General features: G+C 38.9%; 1 protein-coding gene across 3 annotated transcripts in view; it reads left to right on the top strand.

Annotated features, from left to right (window-relative positions):
* The window catches only part of GRIN2A (glutamate ionotropic receptor NMDA type subunit 2A), a 1,360,048-nt gene that overhangs the window by 1,314,530 nt on the left and 21,137 nt on the right, over positions 1–24,381 (top strand). For all 3 annotated transcript variants that reach the window (XM_075565333.1, XM_075565332.1, XM_075565334.1), the window contains one exon: positions 5,995–6,182. In XM_075565333.1, the coding sequence (XP_075421448.1) occupies positions 5,995–6,182 (188 nt within the window). The remainder of the gene's footprint in view (positions 1–5,994; positions 6,183–24,381) is intronic.

The following is a 24,381-nucleotide window of genomic DNA, read 5'->3' as shown; positions in this document are numbered from 1 at the left end:
CAATACATTTTCCTTATGGTCTTTGCAGAGGTTTAACAACTCAAATGATTGCCTACAGGTGCATTATGTGTATCTGGAACTGAAAAAAATGAATCCCTAAATGTAATTGCTGCAGACTAGTCTATTGCATTACATAGCCTTTGGTTAACATTTTTCTCGTGGGATAAAATGCATTATTTCTGCAGATTGTTTTATACTAGCTAATTGCTGACATAATATTAAGCATTGCAGCACTTAGCGGTTACACTAGAACTCTGCTCTCATTCCAACACTGCAGACTTTTCAGTGAGAATCGTTTGCAGAAAAAGCTTTATCACAGTTTGAGGCTAATATTTTCTCTTTAACTCCAAAGGAGATTTTGTTCAATATTCTGTACTGTCCCTGTAAGTTCCTACCATCACTTATAATGCTTTACAGTTGATTTAATGCTACATTAGAAGTACTGTTTGTGTTCTACTCCTTTCAGGTAAAATCTCTTTGGACAAAACTCTGTGATATATATATATATTTGATTGTTGTGATAAAGATGATCAAACTTTTTAGGGATTATATTCAATTGGATCATTGACATATTCTGACAAAATAACAGTTAATATAGATAATTATTATTAGCTAAGCAACTACGGACTACTAAAGGCTTCCAAACCACAATCGTCTATCCCTTTATCAATTCCAAATCATTGCTGAATATTCATTTGTCTGAAATACAGTACATGTTTTCCTACATCTGCCCCTACAGTACATTGGTTCCCTAAATAATAATTGCTGCTGTACCACATAATCTTAAAACCATATGCACATTCTGTATTTCATTTTCTCTCTCTCCTTTTCATGATCAAGTTTACATGAACTTACTAGTTTTCATTGTTAAATATCTGCTAAACATGTTCTAAAATGTATACTGTATGTTAAGTGATAGTTTCAGGGACAGGTATAAATGTCAACAATTGCAAAAATTGGAAGAAATGCTTTATAATTTGTTCTGGATTTATGCAAATTCTCAAACATAATAGTATTGTTTCCTCTAAATATAAGCCTTTAACAAGCCACTAATAAAAACAGTATGTATATTATATTTTGATGTATTTTGATGCATTCTTTAGAGTTATACTCTTGGACTCATAAAGCTATGAAAAGTGTAAAATATAAAAAGAAAAGGCAATATGGTTATTTCTTGTAAAATTTATATTTCATTATGAGTCATCATTGTAGGTTTTATTAATTCACTGAGACTTTCCTTTGAATTATTTCTGAGTTTCATTTACATTCAATTGGTTTTCCCCACTTGGTAACAATTAGAGACGGGGGAATTATTTGCCAACATTCAAATTCACTGTGAATATAGCAATTTTTTGCACATGCAAATATTTGTGGATCAATTTTAAGAAAAGGAAATTTGCCTACCTTTGTTTGAATGTACAGTATCCAATACTGCCGACTGCCACTATTCACCCAGAAGTTCCAACCCCTGATATATGGGTGAATGGGGGAGGAGAGAGACAGAAAGGGGGGAGAGAGGAGGAAAAAGAGAGAGGAGGGGATGGAGAGAGAGTAAGATGAGAGAGGGGGGAGAGAGAGATTGGGGGAGAGGGGGAAGAGATGGGGAGTATAGGGGAGAGAGGTCTCTCTCTCTCTCTCTCTCTCTCTCTCTCTCTATCTCTCTCTCTCTATCTCTCTCTCTCTCTCTCTCTCTCACATCTCAAATCTCACATCTCAAATCTCACATCTTCGCATCCGAATATTCTTCCGCGAATTGAATAATACTAAAAAGCTTGATAATAATATGCAGCCTGAATTTTGACACATTGGCCCATCTCTAGGGACAATGTTCCACTGCATATCCTGTTTCTGTTAGCAGAAGCATACAAACTTTGGCTAGTTGGAGCAAAAGGTGTACAGACTCTTGTCAAAGGATCTCTCTTTGCACTTCACTGTACACACTGTCTTCAAATAGCTAATGGCACACTCTCCATCTGTATATTAAGTAAATTAGCTTTAGCCATAAGTTACATGTATAGTTATAACATATTTTTAAATTCAGTTCATATTTTGATTTTATGTTCCATAATTGTGTCTTCTGTGGATTTGTAATTTTTGAAAATTTATACAGTAGTAAATTAAAAGAGAATTTGAAATCTGTAGTATTTCATTTTAATTCAAACTTCTAATAGCTATCATAGACTGTGAACAAGTTTTTTTGGGGGACAAACATCAGTTCTTCATCAATGAAATAATAGTGTGCAAAGATTTTATGTCATAGGTTTATTTTTCAGGTGTATTGCCATTTGTACATTGCAGTTCACAGGAAGAAGAGACCTGTAAGATGCCCAACTCTGTAATGTTACAAACTCATGTAACAAGGCTTTTGGGATTCTGCAAGATATCAAGACCAGTTTAGGAGTGGGGGTGGGTGAAATATCAGCTTTAGAGAGAGGACTTCTGGGAATCTAACTGAAAAGGCATAAGGTAATCATAACATAATCATAAGGTAATAGGAGTGGTTGGCGGGAGTGACTGGCCTGATTAGGGGTGTATTGTAGTGAGCACCAATGAATGACAGCTGGTGACTCTGGTTGGTAAACCAGAGGAATGCCCCGGGCTCAATCTGAGTGGAGCGTTAAGTAACAATAAAGCTGTGACCTTCTTTACCAGTTCAAAGTAGTATGTTTGGGAGGGGTGGTGTGTAATTGAAATTCTGTAAACGTATTACTGTCATAAATTTAATTTGCACCTTAAAGGAAGGATATACTGTATTGTGTTAATGAAAAAAGTATTTGCTTTACAATTGTTTTAACATCTTATGTTTAAAACTTCCATGTCCGCTGTTCTCTAAATGGTTAACCACTTTCCATCTATTCTTTCTTAAAGTTCAAGTTCTTCCTTAAAGTTAGTGGCTTTAACTTACATTACTGTCAGTGTCAAGTTTGATTTTGTTTTTTTGTACCTTGCTTTCCCTGCCCTCTCCTGTGGTCACTGACACGTACCAAAGATGTTTATCTTCCATATCATCCTGTGTATCACAAAGCTGCTAAAAACTCCCTTCAGCTTAGTGCTAATGCAGTGAACCATGCAAACGCCTGAACTTCCAATTTCTGAAGTTCTGTATATTTAACAACCACGGCCTTGTTTTTCAAAAACATGTTTTTATCCAAAATACTCTTAAGAGTTGAGCTCTGTCATGTTTTTCCCAAATACCTGTTTCCATATAATGACATAGGCAGTAAAAATGAGTCATGATAAGGATGCATTTATTTTGGCTGTAAGGAGCTGTCAATATATTGCAGTTGCTTCCAGCACAATCTCACAAGCACAATCTTCAGAAGAATTCATTAACTGAACCAATATTGTGTTAAATAACAGAAGATAATTGGAGGTCAAATTACCAAAGTCTCCCAAATGCAAAACTTGGTCATCAATAATGCACCAGAAAAAAAAACATTATCATTGAAACCAATAGGAATTTCTGACTTGACACTGGTATCATGTGTTAATAAATGGAGATGGGTGAACCAGTCCAAATCTATTTCCTGGAATTCTGCTAATTATTTAGACCAAATCCTTCCCACACTAAAATCCGTCTGTGGATTGGGCAATGAAAAAGCCAAGTGGATTCATTTAATCCTTCATTGAATAAAATCCAGGTGGATTTTTAAGAATCCAAACTTGGATCAGAGAGAGAGAAATGATGAGGGGAGAGAGGGGAGAGAGGGAAAGACTTTCAATTTAGTAGTGTCTCCAGTTGTAGGTACTGTTTTTCCCTTCAAACGTCCCTCCAAATAAATTAGGGAGAGATGTTTGTGCTGAAAAAGGAGCGCACCTGAGGTACCTGACTGGGAGATATGCTAATGGTTATGCAAAGTTTATTGAAATGAGTCCTGTCCCACACTTCCTAAAAGGAATTCCATACCAATTATATATAGTTGCTAACATGCCTAAGTTGCCAACCTAATGACCGGTATGGTGCCATACCCAACATTAGGTCATGCTGCAAGAGCTGTGACCCTGGTCGTGGGTTCTAGTCCTGTTGTGTCGCACAACATTCCAGATGTTTGAGGGGATATATATATACACATATATATATATACACGGTGGATGTTTCTTGTTGCCTTTTTCACCCACCATAACTTAAAATGTATATATATATAATTGAAGACACTACTAAATTGGAAGTTCTCTTTCTCATCCAAACCCACAAAAAAAAAATATGCCCATCTCTATTAATAAATAGCCCATTAGATTTTAGTAGCAGACAATGATTTGTATTACCAAACACACATGACTACTTACTAGAGATGTGTGAATCTGTCCAGGTTCGCATCTACGCAGCGTCGAGCAAACGTTCAAAAAGTTTGCAAAAGCTACGTATATATCACTATAGCCAAACATTCTAGTGAAACGGCCCAAATTGTTACAAATTAATTATTTCACCCGATTAAAGTGGCAAAAAAGCAGCCATGTGACTTTGTTAACGTGTTTTTTTTTTGTTAATTAAAGTTTGAGTACATTTTACAAAGCGAAAGTAAGAAAAATAAACTTATTGCTAACTTTTAGCGTTTGACCAGAGAAGGATAATAAAGAAATCACCCCAAGATTCCTATTTACTGCACTCTCTCAAATATTGTATATTAACGTACGACTAAACAGTCCAATGTTGTATGTAGTGGGACAGCAGATACTAATAAAAGTCAGTATATTGGCCAAAAATAATAAAACTTTATTAGGACAATGACGAAACATATATATATATATATATATATATATATATATATATATATATATATAAGAAGAAGAGATCAGTGTATCTCGAAAGCTCGCACAAATAAAAGCATTTCGTTAGCCACAGAACGGTATCATCTATTTATTTTTTTATTATATATATATATATATATATTTACACAGTGCTCTATGGTAAAATAACCCTATAAAAAGTAGGTGGGTACTTGCTATGATAAATGTATTTTAATTCATTAACCACAATGGCATGTATTGCACAGCTAACTCAAAACCGGCTGGATCCGTATGGCTTCATAGGAATAGAGTCCTAATACAGAATCAATGGTTAAAACCACGTAGTGTGGCTCTTGAGCCTATATGTAGCAATAGCCCACAAAATAGTTGATTGTCCTATTAAGCAACCCACACTTAATGTGTGCGCTAGACAGTAAGCCCCATTGGTTCTTGGCTGAATGATTCCTATATTCATGTACAGCGATGGCTAACGAATTAAAGAAAATGGGCTAATTGATTAGTATTATCAGAATGCCCTATTTTGCATCCTATGTCCACTTTATAATACGTACAACATTGGACTATTTAGTCGTATGTTAATATACAATATTTGACAGAGTGCAGCAAACAGGAATCTTGGGGTGATTTCTTTATCATCCTTCTCTTGTCAAAATCATGTTATATGTGTTCCCTGTATGCACCAGTCTATATTATTGGATATTTGAATAGGTGAGCGGTGAGGTCTAGCTGTCGTGCAAACTTTTAGATCAAGAATAACTTTTTCACAAAGGATGACAATCGCCAAGTTTTGTTAGGCCTGTGAAAATATTGCCCATCTCTAATGCTTAGTTTATGTACAATAATAATGGAATATTGGTTGGTTAAAAACAGAACATGATACTGTATGACAGGTTATCTACCCTAGTTATAGTTGTGAGAAAAATGTCTCTATTTAGAGATATTTTCATGATCAGTGAAATGTATCATGCAGCATTCTTCCTCTTGGCTAAAACTGTAATGTAAATATCTGATCGATCAATTAAAGAAGTCTGCAAGCAGGTGAAAAATATGAAATATACTGTACTGTACCTTTGAAATAGACAAAACAAATTATTGGCCAATTAATATGATATGATATAATGTGCATTACTGTATCATTGAATATTCTGTAAAAATGCACGTTTAAGTTGGTATTGTGAACAAACTGTATATGTTGACTAAGCAGACATCACTCATATTTTTGGCATAAAATGTGTTTTGTTCTAGGAAGTTGGATGCATTCATCTATGATGCAGCAGTGCTGAACTACATGGCTGGAAGAGATGAGGGCTGCAAACTTGTGACAATAGGCAGCGGATATGTCTTTGCAACTACAGGCTATGGGATAGCTCTCCATAAGGGTTCACCATGGAAGCGGCCCGTTGATCTAGCCCTTTTACAGTTTGTTGGAGATGGTAAGTTATCTGTTTGGCTACACTTCCCTGTAATTTAGACAAATCATAGCTACTGCTCAACAAAATAATTAAAATAACCTATGACAGCTACAGTAGGTGCAAGAAGGGTTACAGGGAACAGAATAGCACACAGTAGTCATATAGATTGTGAGTGTACTGTTAAAATATTAGCTCTATCCTGGGACCTCTTCTCTTTTCTCTGTACACACTCTCTCTAGGTGACCTAATAACATCTTTTGGGTTTAAATATCACCTCTATGCTGACGACACACAAATATACTTTTCAACACCCGACCTTACACCTGCTATACAGACCAAAGTTTCTGAATGTCACTCTGCTATATCATCTTGGATGGCCCTCCGTCGCCTTAAACTCAACATGGCTAAAACAGAGCTCCTCATACTTCCTCCCAAACCTGGCCCTACTACCTCCTTCCACATTACTGTTGGAACTACGATCATTCACCCAGTAGCCCAAGCACGCTGCCTAGGGGTCACACTCGACTCCTCTCTCACATTCGCCCCTCCCATTCAAAACATTTCTAAAACTTGTTGCTTTTTCCTCCGCAATATAACAAAGATACGCCCTTTCCTCCGTTGCTCGACTGCTAAAACTCTGACTCAGGCCCTCATTCTCTCCCGTCTTGATTACTGTAACCTCCTGCTGTCCGGCCTTCCTGCCTCTCACCTGTCTCCCCTACAATATATCCTAAACGCTGATGCCAGAATCACTCTACTCTTTCCTAGATCTGTCTCAGCATCTCCCCTCCTGAAATCCCTCTCCTGGCTTCCAATCAAATCCCGCATCTCACACTCCATTCTTCTCCTCACTTTTAAAGCTTTACACTCTTCTGCCCTTCCTTACATCTCTGCCCTAATTTCTCGCTATGCACCATTCCGACTCTTGCGTTCTTCTCAAGGATGTCTTCTTTCTACCCCCTTTTTATCTAAAGCCCTCTCCCGCCTTAAACCTTTTTCACTGACTGCCCTACACCTCTGGAATGCCCTTCCCCTCAGTACCCGACTAGCACCCTCTCTATCCACCTTTAAGACCCACCTTAAGACACACTTGCTTAAAGAAGCATACGAATAGCACTGTGAACATTCTGAACACATGATACATAAGCTTGGCCCCCTGCAGACGCACTTACCAGAACTCCCTCCTACTGTCTCTGTACGTTCTCCCTACCGACCAATTAGATTGTAAGCTCCTCGGGGCAGGAACTCCTCTTCCTTAATGTTATGTTTATGTCTAAAGCACTTATTCCCATGATCTGTTATTTATATTATCTGTTATTTATTCGATTACCACATGTATTACTACTGTGAAGCGCTAAGTTCATTAATGGTTATATATAAATAAAGACATACAATACAATACAATTAGCCATAAATTAGTTGGAAGTTACTGTACAGTATCTTTAGGATGCCAACTTCAGTTGTCAGATCTCAATGCTTGTAAAAAGAAGAGATACAATTGTTATTCCCTTTTAAACGCATATAACACAAGAGTGTCACTGTAGTATAATCACCCCTAGATTTAAGCAAACACTAAAAATATATAAGAACCACTAGCACAAAAGTCAAGTTCTGAAACTCGTGCAATTCTAGTAGCCGCGATTAGGTTATCAAGGACTGTTGCGGCTCTAGAATGGCGAGTTTCTCACAAAATCCTCACGCCAGGAAAAGTTGGCGTGAAGGTGGTGAGAACCTGCCGATAAGCAGCGAGACGGGACTTTTCTTTTTGTGAAGGATGTGACATTGTTGCTGAGGGAGGTACGTCATATCCTTACAACCACATGGCCATATCACATGAATTAGAGCCAATGGGATTGTCTTCAATACCATTGGTTGCTGTACCATGTGATAGGTTACTTTAGTTCAAAAGGATGTGACATCATCCCTTAAAGTGACATCACATTCTTTTGAACTAATGTAACATATCACATGGTGCAGCAAACCTCACATGTACAGTAACCAATGGGATTGAAGACAAACCCATTGGCTCTAATACGATGTGATATGGCCATGTGGTTTGAAGGATGTGACGTACCTCCTTTCGAGATGACATCACATTCTTCACAAAAATAAAGAGCCAGGCACATGATACAGCGTCCAATCAGATTGGAGCTGTACCATCTGACCTAAAAATGTTATGTCACAGGCCATATTTAAGGCCTTGACAACTGATTTTACCTCAAGAAGCTGACGTTACAACATCGTGTTGTGGATTTACCATGGGGCTTTGTGGATTAACAGATGAAGAAAGAAGATTACAGAAAAGAAAGAAATAATGACAGATAAAGAAAAAAAGAAGCTAATACAAGTTAAAAGAAAGAAGAATTTTGTTACCTGTTCTGGATCTTCAAGGTGGATGGCGTTGGATTGTCTTTGATGATGTCACGTATGAGAGCTTCCTGATACCCCTGGATTTGGAGGGCCAACGCTTCTAAAGGTAAGTAAAATATTTAATTTATGTAATTTATTTTTAACAAGTTTTTTTTATTGTATTTCTTTCTTTTAGTGTTTTTCCTTTCCTATTGGCTGCTAATGTATTAATCTGTGGCCATTTAGGGTGCAAATAAATACAGTGATAGGCAATGGATTTTTTGGCAAATGCTTGTTTTCTATTGAGAGTTATTTTTTTCGATTTCTCTGGATGGTTTGGATTAAATAATTTGTCATTTGGATGGCTTGTTTGTATGTATTTTTCAATTGATTAGCATCTTTAATTAATTCATTCTTTTGTTGGCTCCTTGTTTGAATTGATGTGTTGGCTAGTGGTTTTAGTAATGAATTGCTTTGTTGGTTACTAGTTAAAATTATTACTGTAAATTGTTTTGTTGGTTAGTGCTTTTATTAATTGAATTTGTTGGTTCGTGTTTTTATTTATTGAATTGTGGTGTTTATGTGCTTGTGTATGTTTTATTGTTGTGTATTTTGGGCATTCATGTATTTTTATTAGGGTGACCATTGAATGCTATAGTGGCTTATCATGCTCTTATTATATGGTTATGATGTACCGCTATGCCAATCAATGGCTAGCGGGTGGGTATAGTGGGTCCAGGGTGGCTGGTTAAACCTCCAAGGTGGGTAGTGGGGGAGGGATGAGTTAACTCCTTAATTACTATAGCGTTATTAACCGCTAAGGTGATTAAGGGGTTAGGTGCCATTAGATTGTATTTTTTATGGTTTCTTGCTGCCGTTGTGTAACGATGCGCTCAGCACAAGCAAGGCGTGACCATGAGGCCAATGTGGGGATTTGATAAATGCCAACCCACAGCTGCGAGGGTACGTCTGGAGTGTAGATAGGTCGAGGTAGCCGGGTCGGGGTGGAAAAGATAAGGATGGTCAGTGATCTTGCCGAGGTCTGGATTAGAGAGGTACAGATTGTTGCATGTACTTTAGCCAAGGTTGGGATTGGAGAGGTGCGGATTGTCGTGGGTAAGCCAGGTCAAGATTGGAGAGGTGCGGAATCCAAACAGCAAGCAAGGTCAGGCAACAAGGAACAAGACAGGCAAGGCTCAGACAGGAGACAGGACTGCAGTGAGAACAGCGCACATAAACAAGGTTATTCTCAGCCAATATGCCAGAGGGCAGGCTCAGCATATATAGGAAGAACAGACCAATGAGGAGGAAGCATACTCCCCAGTATGCATGGCTGTGGTTGGCTGATGGAGGCAAGACAGGTGAATCCTATTACACAGCGGAACAGAGGAGACTCTGCGCACGGGTGCCATGCATAGTGGGTGCGCGTTGCGCGATGGTGATGTCACCGCACGAGTGAAGCCTGAAGGCGAGATCAGTGGGTACGGCATTTAGTGCCGAGTGAGGTCTGTGCGTGACCCTAGAAGGTACGCTGGTAATGACTGGTCTGCAAGATGTGCTGCAGGAGGCAGCAGAGGCAGGACACCTTATTGCGGGTCTGGATTAGCTGGGAGCGTTCCGGGAGGGGCACGGATGTCAGATCCTCACAAAACGGAGAACATGGTTCTGCAGTATGCTGATAAGGACGATCTTCATGATGGCAGGGGTAAGTAGAAAGGTTTATTTACTTTATTTATTTTGCCTGGCTAATGTTTGATTGAATATGGGCAAATTAGCTATTATCCATATCTGAATAATAGTTATTTTGACCACTAATGTACTGATGTGTTGGGGGAGGGGAGTTGTATTTATTGCAATGTATTCCAAATGTCTTTTTTTTATACAGGATTGGTATCGCAGGCCAGCGGTGACCCGCGGGGACCACCCGAGGGTCCCTAGACACTCTCGGGGACCACCCGAGGACCCCCAGACACCCACAGGGACCACTTGAGGACCACCCGAGGATCCACAGTCATCCGTGGAGATCACTCGAGGGGCCAGAGACACCTGCAGGGACCACCTGGAGGCCCACGGACACTGACAGGGACCACCTGTGGACCCTCAGACACCTGGGGGGACCACCCGGGGAACCCGTTGTGGACCCCGGACACCCACGGGACACCCAGAAGGCCACGGACACCATCAGGGACCAACTGGGGACCCCAGCCAGCCTCTGGTATCAATCCTGTGTATAAAAATATAAAATATGGTTTTATGTGGGGGCACAGGGGGTGGGTGGGTTGTGTATGGGGGTTTAAAACATATTTTAATGTTTATTGGGTGCAGAGGGGATGAGTGAAGGGCCAAGTATCCGCTTCACTCACCCCATCTGCCCTCAATAAAGCTGCTTTTGTGCCTTAACTCCTACATTGCCTTAGCGGCTATCCGCTAAGGTAATGAAGCTGCTTTAATGAGATTTTTATTATTAGTGTACGGGAGCAAGGGGTCTCCTGAGCTGAACCGCATTGATATCCATCCCCTGCTTCCCGAGTTACAGGCCCCATTATGGGGTGCAGGCATCTCCTATGCTCTTAAATGTCTCGCATCACATGACCGCGGGAATCAAATGCATAGGAGATACCGGCACCCCATAACAGGGCCTGTATCTCGGGAAGCGAGGGGTCTCCAGACCTGAAATCAACGCGGTTCTGCTCCGGAGACCCCCTGCTCATCTACACTAGTAATAAAATGTATATTAAAAAACATTAATTTCGGGTGAGATTTGCGCAGGGTGAGGCGGCTCTCTCTGAGCAGCTCTCTCTGCAGCTGAAAAACTCGCTGGGTAAGGCCTTTTCAGAGAGGTGATTATCACATCGCCGGCTACTCGCCCGTTTTGTGAATTTTTCTATCACAGGTAATCAACGCTTTCTGATACTGTGATAGCAACGCTCACATAAACGGCGATTTAAATAGCCTGGCGATTTTTTTTTATGAACACTTAGTGCATAGGCCCCAAAGTATCAATGTTTCAAGCCTAAACCCTTCTGCTCATTTAGAGAAAAACATTATTGCGATGTTTTCTTTATTAGTAATGAAATACATTTTATTTTTCTCCTTTAACTTTTTGTGATAGCATGTTTGAAAAATACAGATTTTAATTTTGATTATGCCTGAGACCCCAATCTGATATTTTCTGTAACTAGAAACTCATGGAACTGCCCCCCTATATTTTAACAGTTCTTTAGTATTTGTGTACCGACATATCAGCATTTCTTAGTACTGTAGTTCCATATTGATGATACCTCACGGTGCACCAAAACACATTATTCTCATGCGATATGCCTCAGAAAGCTTTTGACCATTGTACCATGTTCAACCATAATAAGCTAAGATTGACATCATCATTAGTGGCCATCCTCAACTATGGCAGGTTTTTACATTTTAAGAACTGAAAGATCCAGTTAACGTGTCAATATAACATCAATGTATTGTCTTTAAAAAGAGAAAAGGGGTAAGGTCTGTAAGTAATAAGGCAGTGGTTTCCTATTCCCATATCAAACTTCAGTAACTGGCAATATAAAAGTATAGCACACATTTTGTTAACTGACTCTACACAATGAGATAGTGATAAACTAAATAATAAATGTATGCCTGCTACACAATTTTCCAGAACACTTAAATGTACGGGTATTTAAAAGTAAGTGATACTAAAAATACAGTAAATTGAAACTCGGGCAACGTGAAGATACAAAAAAATTATTACTGAACTTGAAATGATTGCACAAAATAAGTAGCCATAAAGGATAGATTGTTAGGTATAACATTCTGCCTTATATCATTTTATTAATGAGCTGTTAGGCACAGTTAACAACTTTTGACAATGGGACGTGTTGATCATTTTTATAAATGGTAATTTTCTTCAGCCATGGAAGAACGATTATAAATGGCATAGAAGGGTTTATGTGTTATGTAATATAAAATCAACGCAATTGTATGCAATATATGGAAATATAGAGAAGAATATGACACACGGCTTGCAAATGTGAAGTAGGTGTCTGAAATACAACGATAACAAGCCAGGCTTAATTTCCAAATCAAGTACTGTATAAACACGTTTTGAATGTTCAACATTATATGCTCCAGTATTTCTAGATTATGTACACAATGTAGTAGTTGAAGCTACTGTATGTAATTAAAATATTCCATGTTCAAAATGAGTTTGACCCTGTTTACGTAAGGTTTCCTAGGCTAATGTTTATGAGAGGTGTACTCTGTTTCACTGTATTTATTATGTCAAGTGCTAGTCAGAAGAGTTAAAATCCCTTTTCATACCAATAGCACTTACTACAGTGGCCTCTAATTCTATGCTTATTGAATACCACCCCTGTGAAATTTTGGGCATAAGTAACCAATATTCCATTTAGCCTTTCAGTACCCTATAGATGTACAGCATACATCGTGAAGGGCGGCACCCTGGGGACCCTAATGATGTAAAATATGCTGGGGTTTTGCTCATTTTCTAGGTGTTGTCACAACCCCATTCTAATTTAAACCAAAGAGGGGAACCCTTTCCTTCTATTTACCTTGCCGAAAGCTATAAGCAATCGTGTGAACACTCAGGAGAGCAGACACGTGAACACTAGTGCCGGAGGGTTTGTTGTTTCATTCATTATAGCTTAGGCTCTATGTGGTTGAATTATTGAAGTATACCTGAATATTACATTGCCTTATGCAAGCACATTTCATCAGCGAACACTGACATTACAGTGGAATACTTGTCGCATGTTAGATTTTCATACTGTGCTGCACATGACCTTAATGAATAATGTAGTAAACTAACACACACACTATGCTGTGTACAAAAAACAATCACTGATTGTCAGTAATGTTTACGCACAGCAACAAGTTCCAAAAATGTTTAAAAAAAATGTGCTACGTAAGTTACAGGCTGGTTAGGCAATTATACCTACTGATATAGGGATGCTGCAGCCTTTATAGATACTTGTATGTTAATATTTAAAGTGCATAGTATGGTTCACAAACTGCCAATGGCTATTACAATTAACTGAAGTATCAAGAACTGTACCAAAAGAAATGTAATCCATAACAAACAAATAAATGACTGGTACATACTGTAATCCAGGCCCAGGCCCAGTACTCTATACATCCCCATATAATATATACTTTCTGTAGTTACTCTATAATGCCATCTCGCATCATTCACTTAATCACAAGCTGACGCAAGTGAGGCAAAACAGGTGCATAATACCTTAATAATGAACATTGATTCTTAGAGATGTCTAAGGAGGTTTTGCTCTAAATTTTGATTAGAATTTGAATCCGCTGCGGATTGGTCAGATCCCTTCTTCCGCAAATCATTCTAAAGAAGGCAGATTCCTTTTTTCCCTTATTACTTAAAATCCATATGATGGATTCTGAATCGGGTCCTGGAAACAGAATCCGAATCGGTGAAACGGAATTCGAAAAAGCGTCCACAGAATTATTATGGGAGCAGGAGTACAGAATATAAATATCAATATAAAGACTTTCCGCGGATTTGAATTTAAGTTGAATCCGTCGATGGGTTCTTGAAAATCCGTGCAGCGTGAAATGAAGCAATCAGATGGCTGTCTTCACTCTGCAAGACAAGTCCGACCACCTCTACTTAATTCCTACTGTATAAAGGTTGGTTTCTCCATCTCAGTCAGGACGACAGGCACACACTGACTCAGTGTGTAACACAGACCAAAATAAACCTCTTGGCTGTGGCTATAATCAGACATATATAGTCCAGTAGCCTTTGAATGCACCATTATGCATAAATCTTGCATATTGAACAACACGGAATAAGTAAATCAATGTAAATATTATACTATGCCAGGTTATACAGGCATACCCCACATTAACATACGCAATGGGACCGGAGCATGTATGTAAAGCGAAAATGTACTTAAAGTGAAGCAGTACCTTTTTTCCACTTATCGATGCATGTGCTGTACTGCAATCGTCATATACATGCATAACTGATACAAGTTACCCGCTGGCACTCTCGTCGGTTAAAAAAAACCTTGCCCTTAGAAAGAGAAACTTTCTGTTACAGTCCACAGTTTATGGAGAGACTTGAGGTAAATACCAAAAGGGAAAGCCCCCGCTCTCGGCTTCATGGTAAAGGGGACAGCTCACATCACAGGTAATTCCAGGTCAAGGGCAAGTTTTTTTTAACCGACGAGAGTGCCAGCAGGTAACTTGTATCTTCATTTATTGATACATTACATTGTGTGACACGAATTTGTGTCTTTTATTCTACATATTTATATTTATATTATACATTTTACATTATACATTATACATTTTTGAACCACTCCATACAGGCATACCCCGCATTAACGTACGCAATGGGACCGGAGCATGTATGTAAAGCGAAAATGTACTTAAAGTGAAGCACTACCTTTTCCCCACTTATCGATGCACGTGCTGTACTGCAATCGTCATATACGTGCATAACTGATGTAAATAAGGCATTTATAACATGCTCTATAGTCTCCCCGCTTGCGCACAGCTTCGGTACAGGTAGGGAGCCGGTATTGCTGTTCAGGACGGGCTGACAGGCGCATGCGTGAGCTGCCGTTTGCCTATTGGGCGACATGTACTTACTCGCGAGTGTACTTAAAGTGAGTGTCCTTAAAGCGGGGTATGCCTGTACACAGTACTAAGATTATAAATATTTACTATATGATTTTACAAAGGTTCTTGCCTAAACTATTTTAACGTTTTATTAAATTTACTTCATTTTATTTACTTACTCATTAAGCAAAAGCTCCCCATTGCTAATTCCTTTGTAATTGCAATAGGTTTTAAATGCTAAGAGAAATATATCCATGAACAGATGTGTTGTTAATATATGCATACCCCCTATACAGCATTAATCAATGTCAAAATCCACAAAGCTCTGCTAATTCAGGGCTCATAACGGGACGTTACCAAAAACAGGAATGGACATTATTTTCCCTGTGGTTAATGCATATCCTCAAAGCTAATTATATGCAAAAACAAAGACTGTGCTATATCTCATTAGCCTATCTCATTGGCATTTGCTGGCATTAAGTATGTCTTGGTGTTACACCGAACCAGACGCTGAAATACATTTTAAACTCAAGAAAGAGAGGTGAGGAAAATAACGCTATGTTAGTTACAGTAACTAATGCCTAACTGTGGCATTATACCGTTCCAGACCCTATAAAACCCCATTTTAGCATCTGAATGTGATTAAAGCCAGGTTTAGGTATGATCTATTGATATAGCAAGACTAATTGTCTCTGGCGCCGCGGTCCAAAAAAGAAAAAGTCCACAGCGCCAAAGTCATTGTCTTCCATAGTCGCATTTTGGAGATCCATTCTTCCATATCGGAGCCCTTCCCACCCCACCACATTACTCCTCCGGCACCTACAGATGCAGCCACGAGTATCCGACCACTTGCCTTGGAAAATCTGGGGCAATCTCCCAGTAATGCTACAATATTTCTGTGACATTTCTGCAGACAGACTAATGGCCCATCGGATTAACACTGCGGGGGTCCCTGGCAGTTCCATTCAGATTAAGATTACCTAGAGCCGGGGTGCACAAAGTGGGGGGTGCAAGATTATTTTGGTGGGGCACGGACTTCACCTACCTTTCCTCGGCGTCGCCATGGCATGGGTCGTGTGATGTGTGCGTCGCCATAGAAACACGCATCAAATGACGCCGTGGGGATCATGTGACTCTGCGCGTCAATTGATGTGGGATATTGGGTAAGGGGGGGGGCGTGAGCATTGGGGCTGACAGGTAGGGGGGGCGCAGCACAGAAAGTTTGCGCGCCCTGACCTAGAGGAAACGAAACTGCTCCCAAGTCTCAGCTCACCATGTGTACAAACTAACTTAAAAAATAAAGTGGCCGAGAGTCGTACGCGACTGAATGGATATATATATAGGATATAGGAAGCTAAACTCACCTTGAGACATGCATGCCAAGTGAACTCACCCATTCATTTAACTCTTTCACTGTTTTACATTGCATTGCTCTGTTCAGCATCATAGTGGTTAATGGAATTGTGAGTAGATGCACCTAAATGAAAACACATTTATATTGGGTGGCAAGAAACAATGATCCCCCTTTTTTGATTACCTTTATCTTGCATTCAGACACAGTTTTAATACTTTTTAATGTCATCCTCCTTTGCACTAGACATTTCAGAGCAGGCTACTGTACATCTGCAGATAATGTGGCTTTTTCAAAGACTGTGAGACGATTGCAAAATCCCTCCACATGTAGTTTACCCTTAGGTGAAATAGAAATGATTGGTATCACCTTGTACACAGGCCAGTGCTGAATCACCAGAGCCCCTCCAGCTCACTTTCTTTGATGTGCTGTTTTTATTTAGTGAGTGGTGTCAACTTTATTATAATGTATATTTTCATTAAATGCTACATTGGGGGATCCCCTTCTCTTCTACAATGTGTGTGGGTTTTTTTTTTTTGAAATATTAACCTGATGTGAATCCATTACTATGTTTTGAATTTAAAATATTAAACTGAATTAAAATATTTATTGATTCATTCCAAATGTTAACACAAAAGAATGAAGGGTTTTGTTTAGAATGTTTACTTATGAGAATCGGATGTTAGACATTTCTTCACTGATTATAGTCTATGCAAGAACCATAAATTAGCAGAAGAGAACAAGGACTTTCCTCAGTTACATTATTTACAGTATATCAGACATAACAGTGCAGCATTAAACTACATCCTAAAGTATGTAGGAGGCGAATGGCATGATTTGTAGCATTCCAAAATGAATTATAAACTACTGATGTGTGGCATAATGGCTATGGGTCACATTGTAACTGGTGCTAAGCCGTAAGGGGCCCATTGGGGTTGTAAGGTGCCTTACATACTGTATTAGTGCTGTTTAGTGAATGTTGAACTTTATGCCACACGTCAGTAGTTTGTAATTTATTTTGACATTTAATCATGGCCCTTTATATCTCGCTCTAGAAACCCAATGTGCAAATTCAGTAAATACCTAATACACACATCATACACATATTAACACACTAATACACACACATAATCACACAGATACAGTACACGCTGATGTACATACTCAAGATGGGCAAAGTCTGCGCCAAAATTTGAATCCGATTAGAAAATGGCATTTCTTTGCAAAATTCAACTTTTCACAAATTCATCCTAAAATGCTGGAGACAGAGAGACACACAGAGAGACACACACACACGCAGAGACACACACACACACACACACACACACACACACACACACACACACACACACACACACACACACACACACACACACACACACACACACACACACACACACACACACACACACACACACACACACACACACACACACAGAGACACAGAGACACAGAGAGAGAGAGAGAGAGATACACACACACACAGAGAGAGACAGAGACACACAGAGTGAGACACACACAGAGAGACACACACAGAGAGACACACACAGAGAGGCACACACAGAGAGGCACACACAGAGAGGCACACACAGAGACAAAGTGACAGACAGAGATAAAGTGACAGAGATAAAGTGACAGACAGACAGAGAGAGATACAGCGGCAGACAGAGAAAATGTATATATGCAAAGTGTATTCTTATGACTTAAATTAACATGTATCTCAGGTGTGTTCCTTTTTGTGCACAGGTGTCTCCCCACATGTTGTATAATGCTGTATTTGGGGAGGTATATAATTAACTTGGGATTCTATTAAAAAATATTTATTTCTGTTCTAACAAAATGTTGCTCGTTTGCAAGGAAATAGAAATGTTTCTGTGCCGAAATTTGAGACACTCGTCCATCTCTAGCACATACAGATGTGCCAAACTTACTGTTTTCTGTGTTTTGTTCTGGCAAACAAGCAAAAGTCTGCAGTGCCAAAAAAGTGTCTTTCGGGATCGAGCTGCAGGGTTTCCATGCTTCTGGATGGGACCCCCACAGCGTCAATCCTTTGTGTGATCACGTTGTGGACAGAGCCTGATGGGACAAGCTATCAGATAAAAGAGAAGAGCAGTGAAATCAGCGCTAATGCAATAAATGTAAAATAGTGACACTATAAAAGACAAACATAAATATAATACACTTTAAACTTAAAGTGGGGGCTGCCCAGGCAAAAAGGTTAACACGGACCAATACAAACAATACAAACAAAAAACCGGCGCCTCCAAATGGAAATAATAAGATCTGACCAAATATAAAGTCCAATATGAATGGAGAGGAATCCTGGGAGGGATCTTCAATGAAGTCTCATGGAAGGACAAACAGACATGTAAAACAAAAACAAAAAAGACAAAAGAAAAAGATCATAGTGCAACTCAAATAACAAAACAAATACAAATAAATAAACACTGAAAAGATTGTCAAAAAAAAATAATTACAGATTTAATGCAAGTGAATAAAAATATATTAATAAAACAACAAACACATGTATGTTGGGCTAAAGACGCTAATAAAGCTGTGTCATCCGGTAGGAGTAAAATTGAAATCCTACTTACAGTAATGCTGAATGATATAAACCCGTAGAACAACTGTCCTTGAATTCAGACCGGAGCCTCTGCAATGAATGGAAACAGCACAGCCTCCAAGGCTCCACACTGCCGGGACGACCACTACTGCCACACACGCAGAGCTTTAAGGTGGGTGAGGGGTACCACAGGGAGGGACCGGGACTACACGCTGTTGGAGGAATCACCGGCGCCGTTCACACAGACCCATTGGTCGCGCGATGTGCCGGTGACGTCACACCACAGCGCGAGGGCACGGGGAGCGCCTGGGAATGCAATGGAGCTCAGAGAGCTGAGGCAAAGTCTGAAGGGGACAATGCGCAAATGGGGGAGGATGATCCAAGTCTCAGGCATCCTCCCCCATTTGCGCATTGTCCCCTTCAGACTTTGCCTCAGCTCTCTGAGCTCCATTGCATTCCCAGGCGCTCCCCGTGCCCTCGCGCTGTGGTGTGACGTCACCGGCACATCGCGCGACCGATGGGTCTGTGTGAACGGCGCCGGTGATTCCTCCAACAGCGTGTAGTCCCGGTCCCTCCCTGTGGTACCCCTCACCCACCTTAAAGCTCTGCGTGTGTGGCAGTAGTGGTCGTCCCGGCAGTGTGGATCCTTGGAGGCTGTGCTGTTTCCATTCATTGCAGAGGCTCCGGTCTGAATTCAAGGACAGTTGTTCTACGGGTTTATATCATTCAGCTTTGCTGTAAGTAGGATTTCAATTTTACTCCTACCGGATGACACAGCTTTATTAGCGTCTTTAGCCCAACATACATGTGTTTGTTGTTTTATTAATATATTTTTATTCACTTGCATTAAATATGTAATTATTTTTTTGCCAATCTTTTCAGTGTTTATTTGTTTGTATTTGTTTTGTTATTTGAGTTGCACTATGATCTTTTTTTTTTTGTCTTTTTTGTTTTTTTCTTACATTTCTGTTTGTCCTTCCATGAGACTTCATTGAAGATCCCTCTCAGGATTCCTCTCCATTCATATTGGACTTTATATTTGGTCAGATCTTATTATTTCCATTTGGTGGCACCGTTTTTTTGTTTGTATTATGACAAGCTACTGTATCAGATGCCAAACAATGGGAGTACCAGAGCAACTCAGAACTCTTAAGGTAAGAAGCAGGTTCCGTCCAAGGGTTAAGGACATTTAAATCCTCTATGACTTGTATGCCTGAATATGGGTATTTATATCATTCTGTGAGGAATAGCGGACTGGATTGCTAGACATGGCCATATTCGGTCATCTACATCATCAGTCCAACCCCCTTGATAATGTAGATGACTGAATATGATCTTATAGTGTGTCCCCCCATGATGTGGATACCCATATTTGGACATCTACATCATCAAGGGGTTTTAAATGTCCTTAGCCCTTGCACAGAAACTGCTTCTTACCTCAAGAGTTCCGTGCTGCTCTTGGACTCCCTTCATCCACTCGGGCAGCTCCTCCTCACTGTTTGGCTTCATATAGAGATTGCGACTGATGGCTCTGAAGGATTAATACTATGGGGATCCGATTCAGAAGCAGGCACCCCCGCAGTGTTTATCCTTTCTGGTTTTGGTGCCGAGATCGTGCGTGGTCACGGCATCGAAAAGTGTAAGTCTTGCTACATCTGTACATGTTCTGATATTCCTGTAATGCTTACCCTTCTATGCTCTGTTAGCTATTCATTTCCCTAACTTTTCTCTCTGAGCACCTTCTGCCTTGCTCTTACCTTCTAACATTATCCCAAAGCAGCAAGTCCAGAGATCACATACATTTAAGCATGGCAGCCTGGAGAAGATCCTTTATTAATGCAACATTGTAATTTCTATAGGAAGGACACTTGATTCTGATACCTGGCAGTATAAAATGTATGTGAAGCTACGGTACATGAAAGGGATGGGGATATCATTTTCCTCCTGATTGTAATCTCTGAAAGGAGCAATCCTTCCTAGGACCAAAGTAAACGAATGTCAGGGACATGTTAATGGGGTTACATTTGGGTGATACCTTTTTTTTACCCGAATCTTACACCTATAATTATTTTTTTTATTATTTTTTAACGTTGGTTTGTAAATATGGTGATGCTTGGAAGGGGTTTGATTTCCTCTGGCTACTCCATTTTGTCTGATGTCACCGAATTTGCACAGCCAGCGCCATTCTCTCTCCCCCGCCCACTAATCTTTATTGTTCTTCAACCATGGTAAAAACCATTATAAGCATAGTGATGACATATACAGTATCAAGGACAGGGTGGCCTGAGGGTAAATAAAACATACTTCCTCATTCACAGCCCCCTTGGAATGTCTTTAAATAATTAAAGCAAACAAATCTTAGCTATTAGAACAGGTTGGTATTGTCTCGGAAGACAATTAACGTGTAAAATTCTTTACAAGGTGGTTTTCTGGCCAGTTATGTGAGATTGCAGGTTGAAGCTAATGACTTTTTTTTTGGTTGGTATTTATGGGAAATGTATCCATATTACATTGATTTCTCAGCATACAGAAAGCTTTTCTTAACAATTAAAAATGTACTGATTGATCTATTTGGGTCAAGGCCAAAAGACAAGTGGGCTTTCTCATACCTAACCAATTTTTCTGGAGTTCCTTAAGTCATTATACGGTACTCTAATGGATAACCCTGTCCGCTGAAGTACTTGACTCCATATTTTTATATGTCAAGTAGCATACATTTTTCATTAAGCCACCTGAGGCATGCAATTTTAATTGACAACAAAACACACTATGAATAGCCAATTGTTTTACCGTGTACCCATCTAGCATTCCAAAATAACAATGTTAAAATCAAAGTCCCTGTGGGTTTCAGTTCTATAATTTTGGGAAGGTCAAAAACATTTGTAAAATTTGAGATATTCCCTCTTGGGAAAAAAGGAAGGTTGTGGACATACAACTTCAAGCAACCGATCAATCGTGTGATGTATTTCAGAAACACAGCCACTTTCTTAGTCTGTGCTATGCAAAAAAAATCCAATCTACACCATGTATTTGTATTGGTATATATTATAGTTTGCAAGGGACTTTAAATGTAATGTTTCTGAAACATATCATTTTAATAAAAAGAACGGTGTATACTAATCACGCTATGGAAATAAAGAAATAGGAAAATAAAAATAATCAAATTGTAAATAATCTCTCTTTAAGACATACAATGACTAAACAAATGCAGGTGCCGTTTAGTGTCTCATTTTCATGTTGGCACATTATGACAGTGCCACTATATTTTTCTTCTGTTTTGATATATTTTTCTTATACTGCGGTAATAAAATGTGTTGCCAAACATGCAACTACCAGAAATGTGCAAACATGGTCTACTTTTAAATTTCACATTTTATTCACAATTGTGCAGAAATTGAGCAATTTTGGGAACATTTCAGAGGTCATTCAATGATGTGCGTTTAACAAAATTGAAAAAATGTTACCAAACTTTCAGTTTCTGTAACTTTAATATTATTTGTTTTAATTGCAGTAGGTCACATACAGTAACCAATATGACCATGCACTTTTTTTTGAGTAAACATGGCCTTTTTTTTCACACATTTTTTTCACAAAAGTACTGCACAATTCACAATTTAAACTACTTCTGTTTGATAACAGTAAAATGTACCATTTTTTTGGCACTGCAGAAGAGAAAACAACTAACTAAAGTTGACCGAAACAGTGTTATATTATTGACTGTTATCATTTGTTTCCTTTTGATAAATTTGTTGAATTTACAATTTTCACAATTTGCAATTTGGATTTCCACATGACTGATATAGTTTTTGCTTATCATTTGAGTTATCCTTTTGGATTTTAGACTTCCACTTACAATAGCTAGCGACATTCTGGATTTGCACTCATATAAACGTCCTGATTTTTTACTTTACCCCATTAATAATGGTAAGTCTGTAGGCATATTTCTGCTTCATATTAATATGCATACATAGACCATTTGAAATCAGCTTTGTGCAAGACATTTCTGCAAATGATCCAGAAAGTGTAGTCTGTTCTGAGCTGAAACTGTCAGTTTTTCTTGGTACAAACTGATCCATTTGCACACATACATATCTAATAACATTTATTTCAAATTGAAAGTGTGCCCTGAGGTTGCAGATGTTACTGCAGCCTGTGTAATGTGTCTTGATTATGCATTGGAATAGCATGAATAATTAACTTTCTGTTTCTATCTTTATCATCAATTGATTGGTATATTCTGGCATTTGGATGTGCAAAAATCTGTAAAATATAAAACCACAACATCATTTTCCCCCACAAATGTCCCTATTCTTTAAACACTGTCCTCGAAATCTTCTGCAGCACAAGGAAGCAGCTTTGCAGAACATTGAAAAAGAGCTCTAACTTTTATATACACTTTCCTACTTCTTTCCAACAACTAGTAGAATCCTATGAGCTGCTGTAAGTACTCCAAGTACTTCTTTTATATCTTAGTAATATGTCATTGTTATATCACTTTGTTTCAACTCAACTGTGGAATACATGTGCATTTATATAAATTATGATCATTTTAATAGTAATGTATATGTTGAGTATTGCAATATCACATTGAATCATGATAAAGACACACGACCAGTCACTACTGTAGGTAAAGAATCAGATGTAGTTACCCTAACTGTGGTGCTGCTATCTCCTGCGGTCACGTGGCCACGTTGGTTGGGGCACCAGAGGATTAGCTCTCACGGCTGATATTCTATGCGCAGCAGACCTTTGCTTCTTTTATATAGTGTGCCTTGCTACATCTGAACTTGTAGAGACCGTTGAACTACATTGTTTTCATTAAATGTATCAGAGAAGTTTGCTCCTAGCTATTTCAGATTCAATATGGAATTTGAGTGCGGATTGTTTACAATCCACCTGGATTATATCTAATGGTGGATTCAGATTAATCCACTTGGATTGTTTCCTTGTTATTACCCCACGGATCGGATTTTGAAGGGAAAGCCCAGGAATGTTCGGGGAATGGATTTGGACAGTTCCGCCCATCTTTAGTTACCAGTAATATCTTCTATCCTAATAGGTTTATACCTACTGTAGGGGCACAACATTAATCGAGAAAAACGTATAATGTTATTGTCTGAGTACAGTACATATTTCTCAAAGAGGAAACATATATTTCACCCTTCAGTCTTTTAAATAGTAATAAAAATGTGATAATGAAAAATAAAAAATTATAAAAAATTATAAATAATAAAAAATTATAAACAATAATAAAAATGTGTTTTATTATAATTAGTTTTTTTACTATTATATATCAATCACTAGTAATGCCAGAATAGTAAATTATTTGGACATTTACTTTTTTAATATTGGAG

The sequence above is a fragment of the Ascaphus truei genome, chromosome 11 (assembly GCF_040206685.1).
Source record: "Ascaphus truei isolate aAscTru1 chromosome 11, aAscTru1.hap1, whole genome shotgun sequence".
Lineage (NCBI taxonomy): Eukaryota > Metazoa > Chordata > Amphibia > Anura > Ascaphidae > Ascaphus > Ascaphus truei.
Note: the sequence above shows the minus strand (reverse complement) of the source record. Positions and strands in the feature narration are given on the sequence as shown.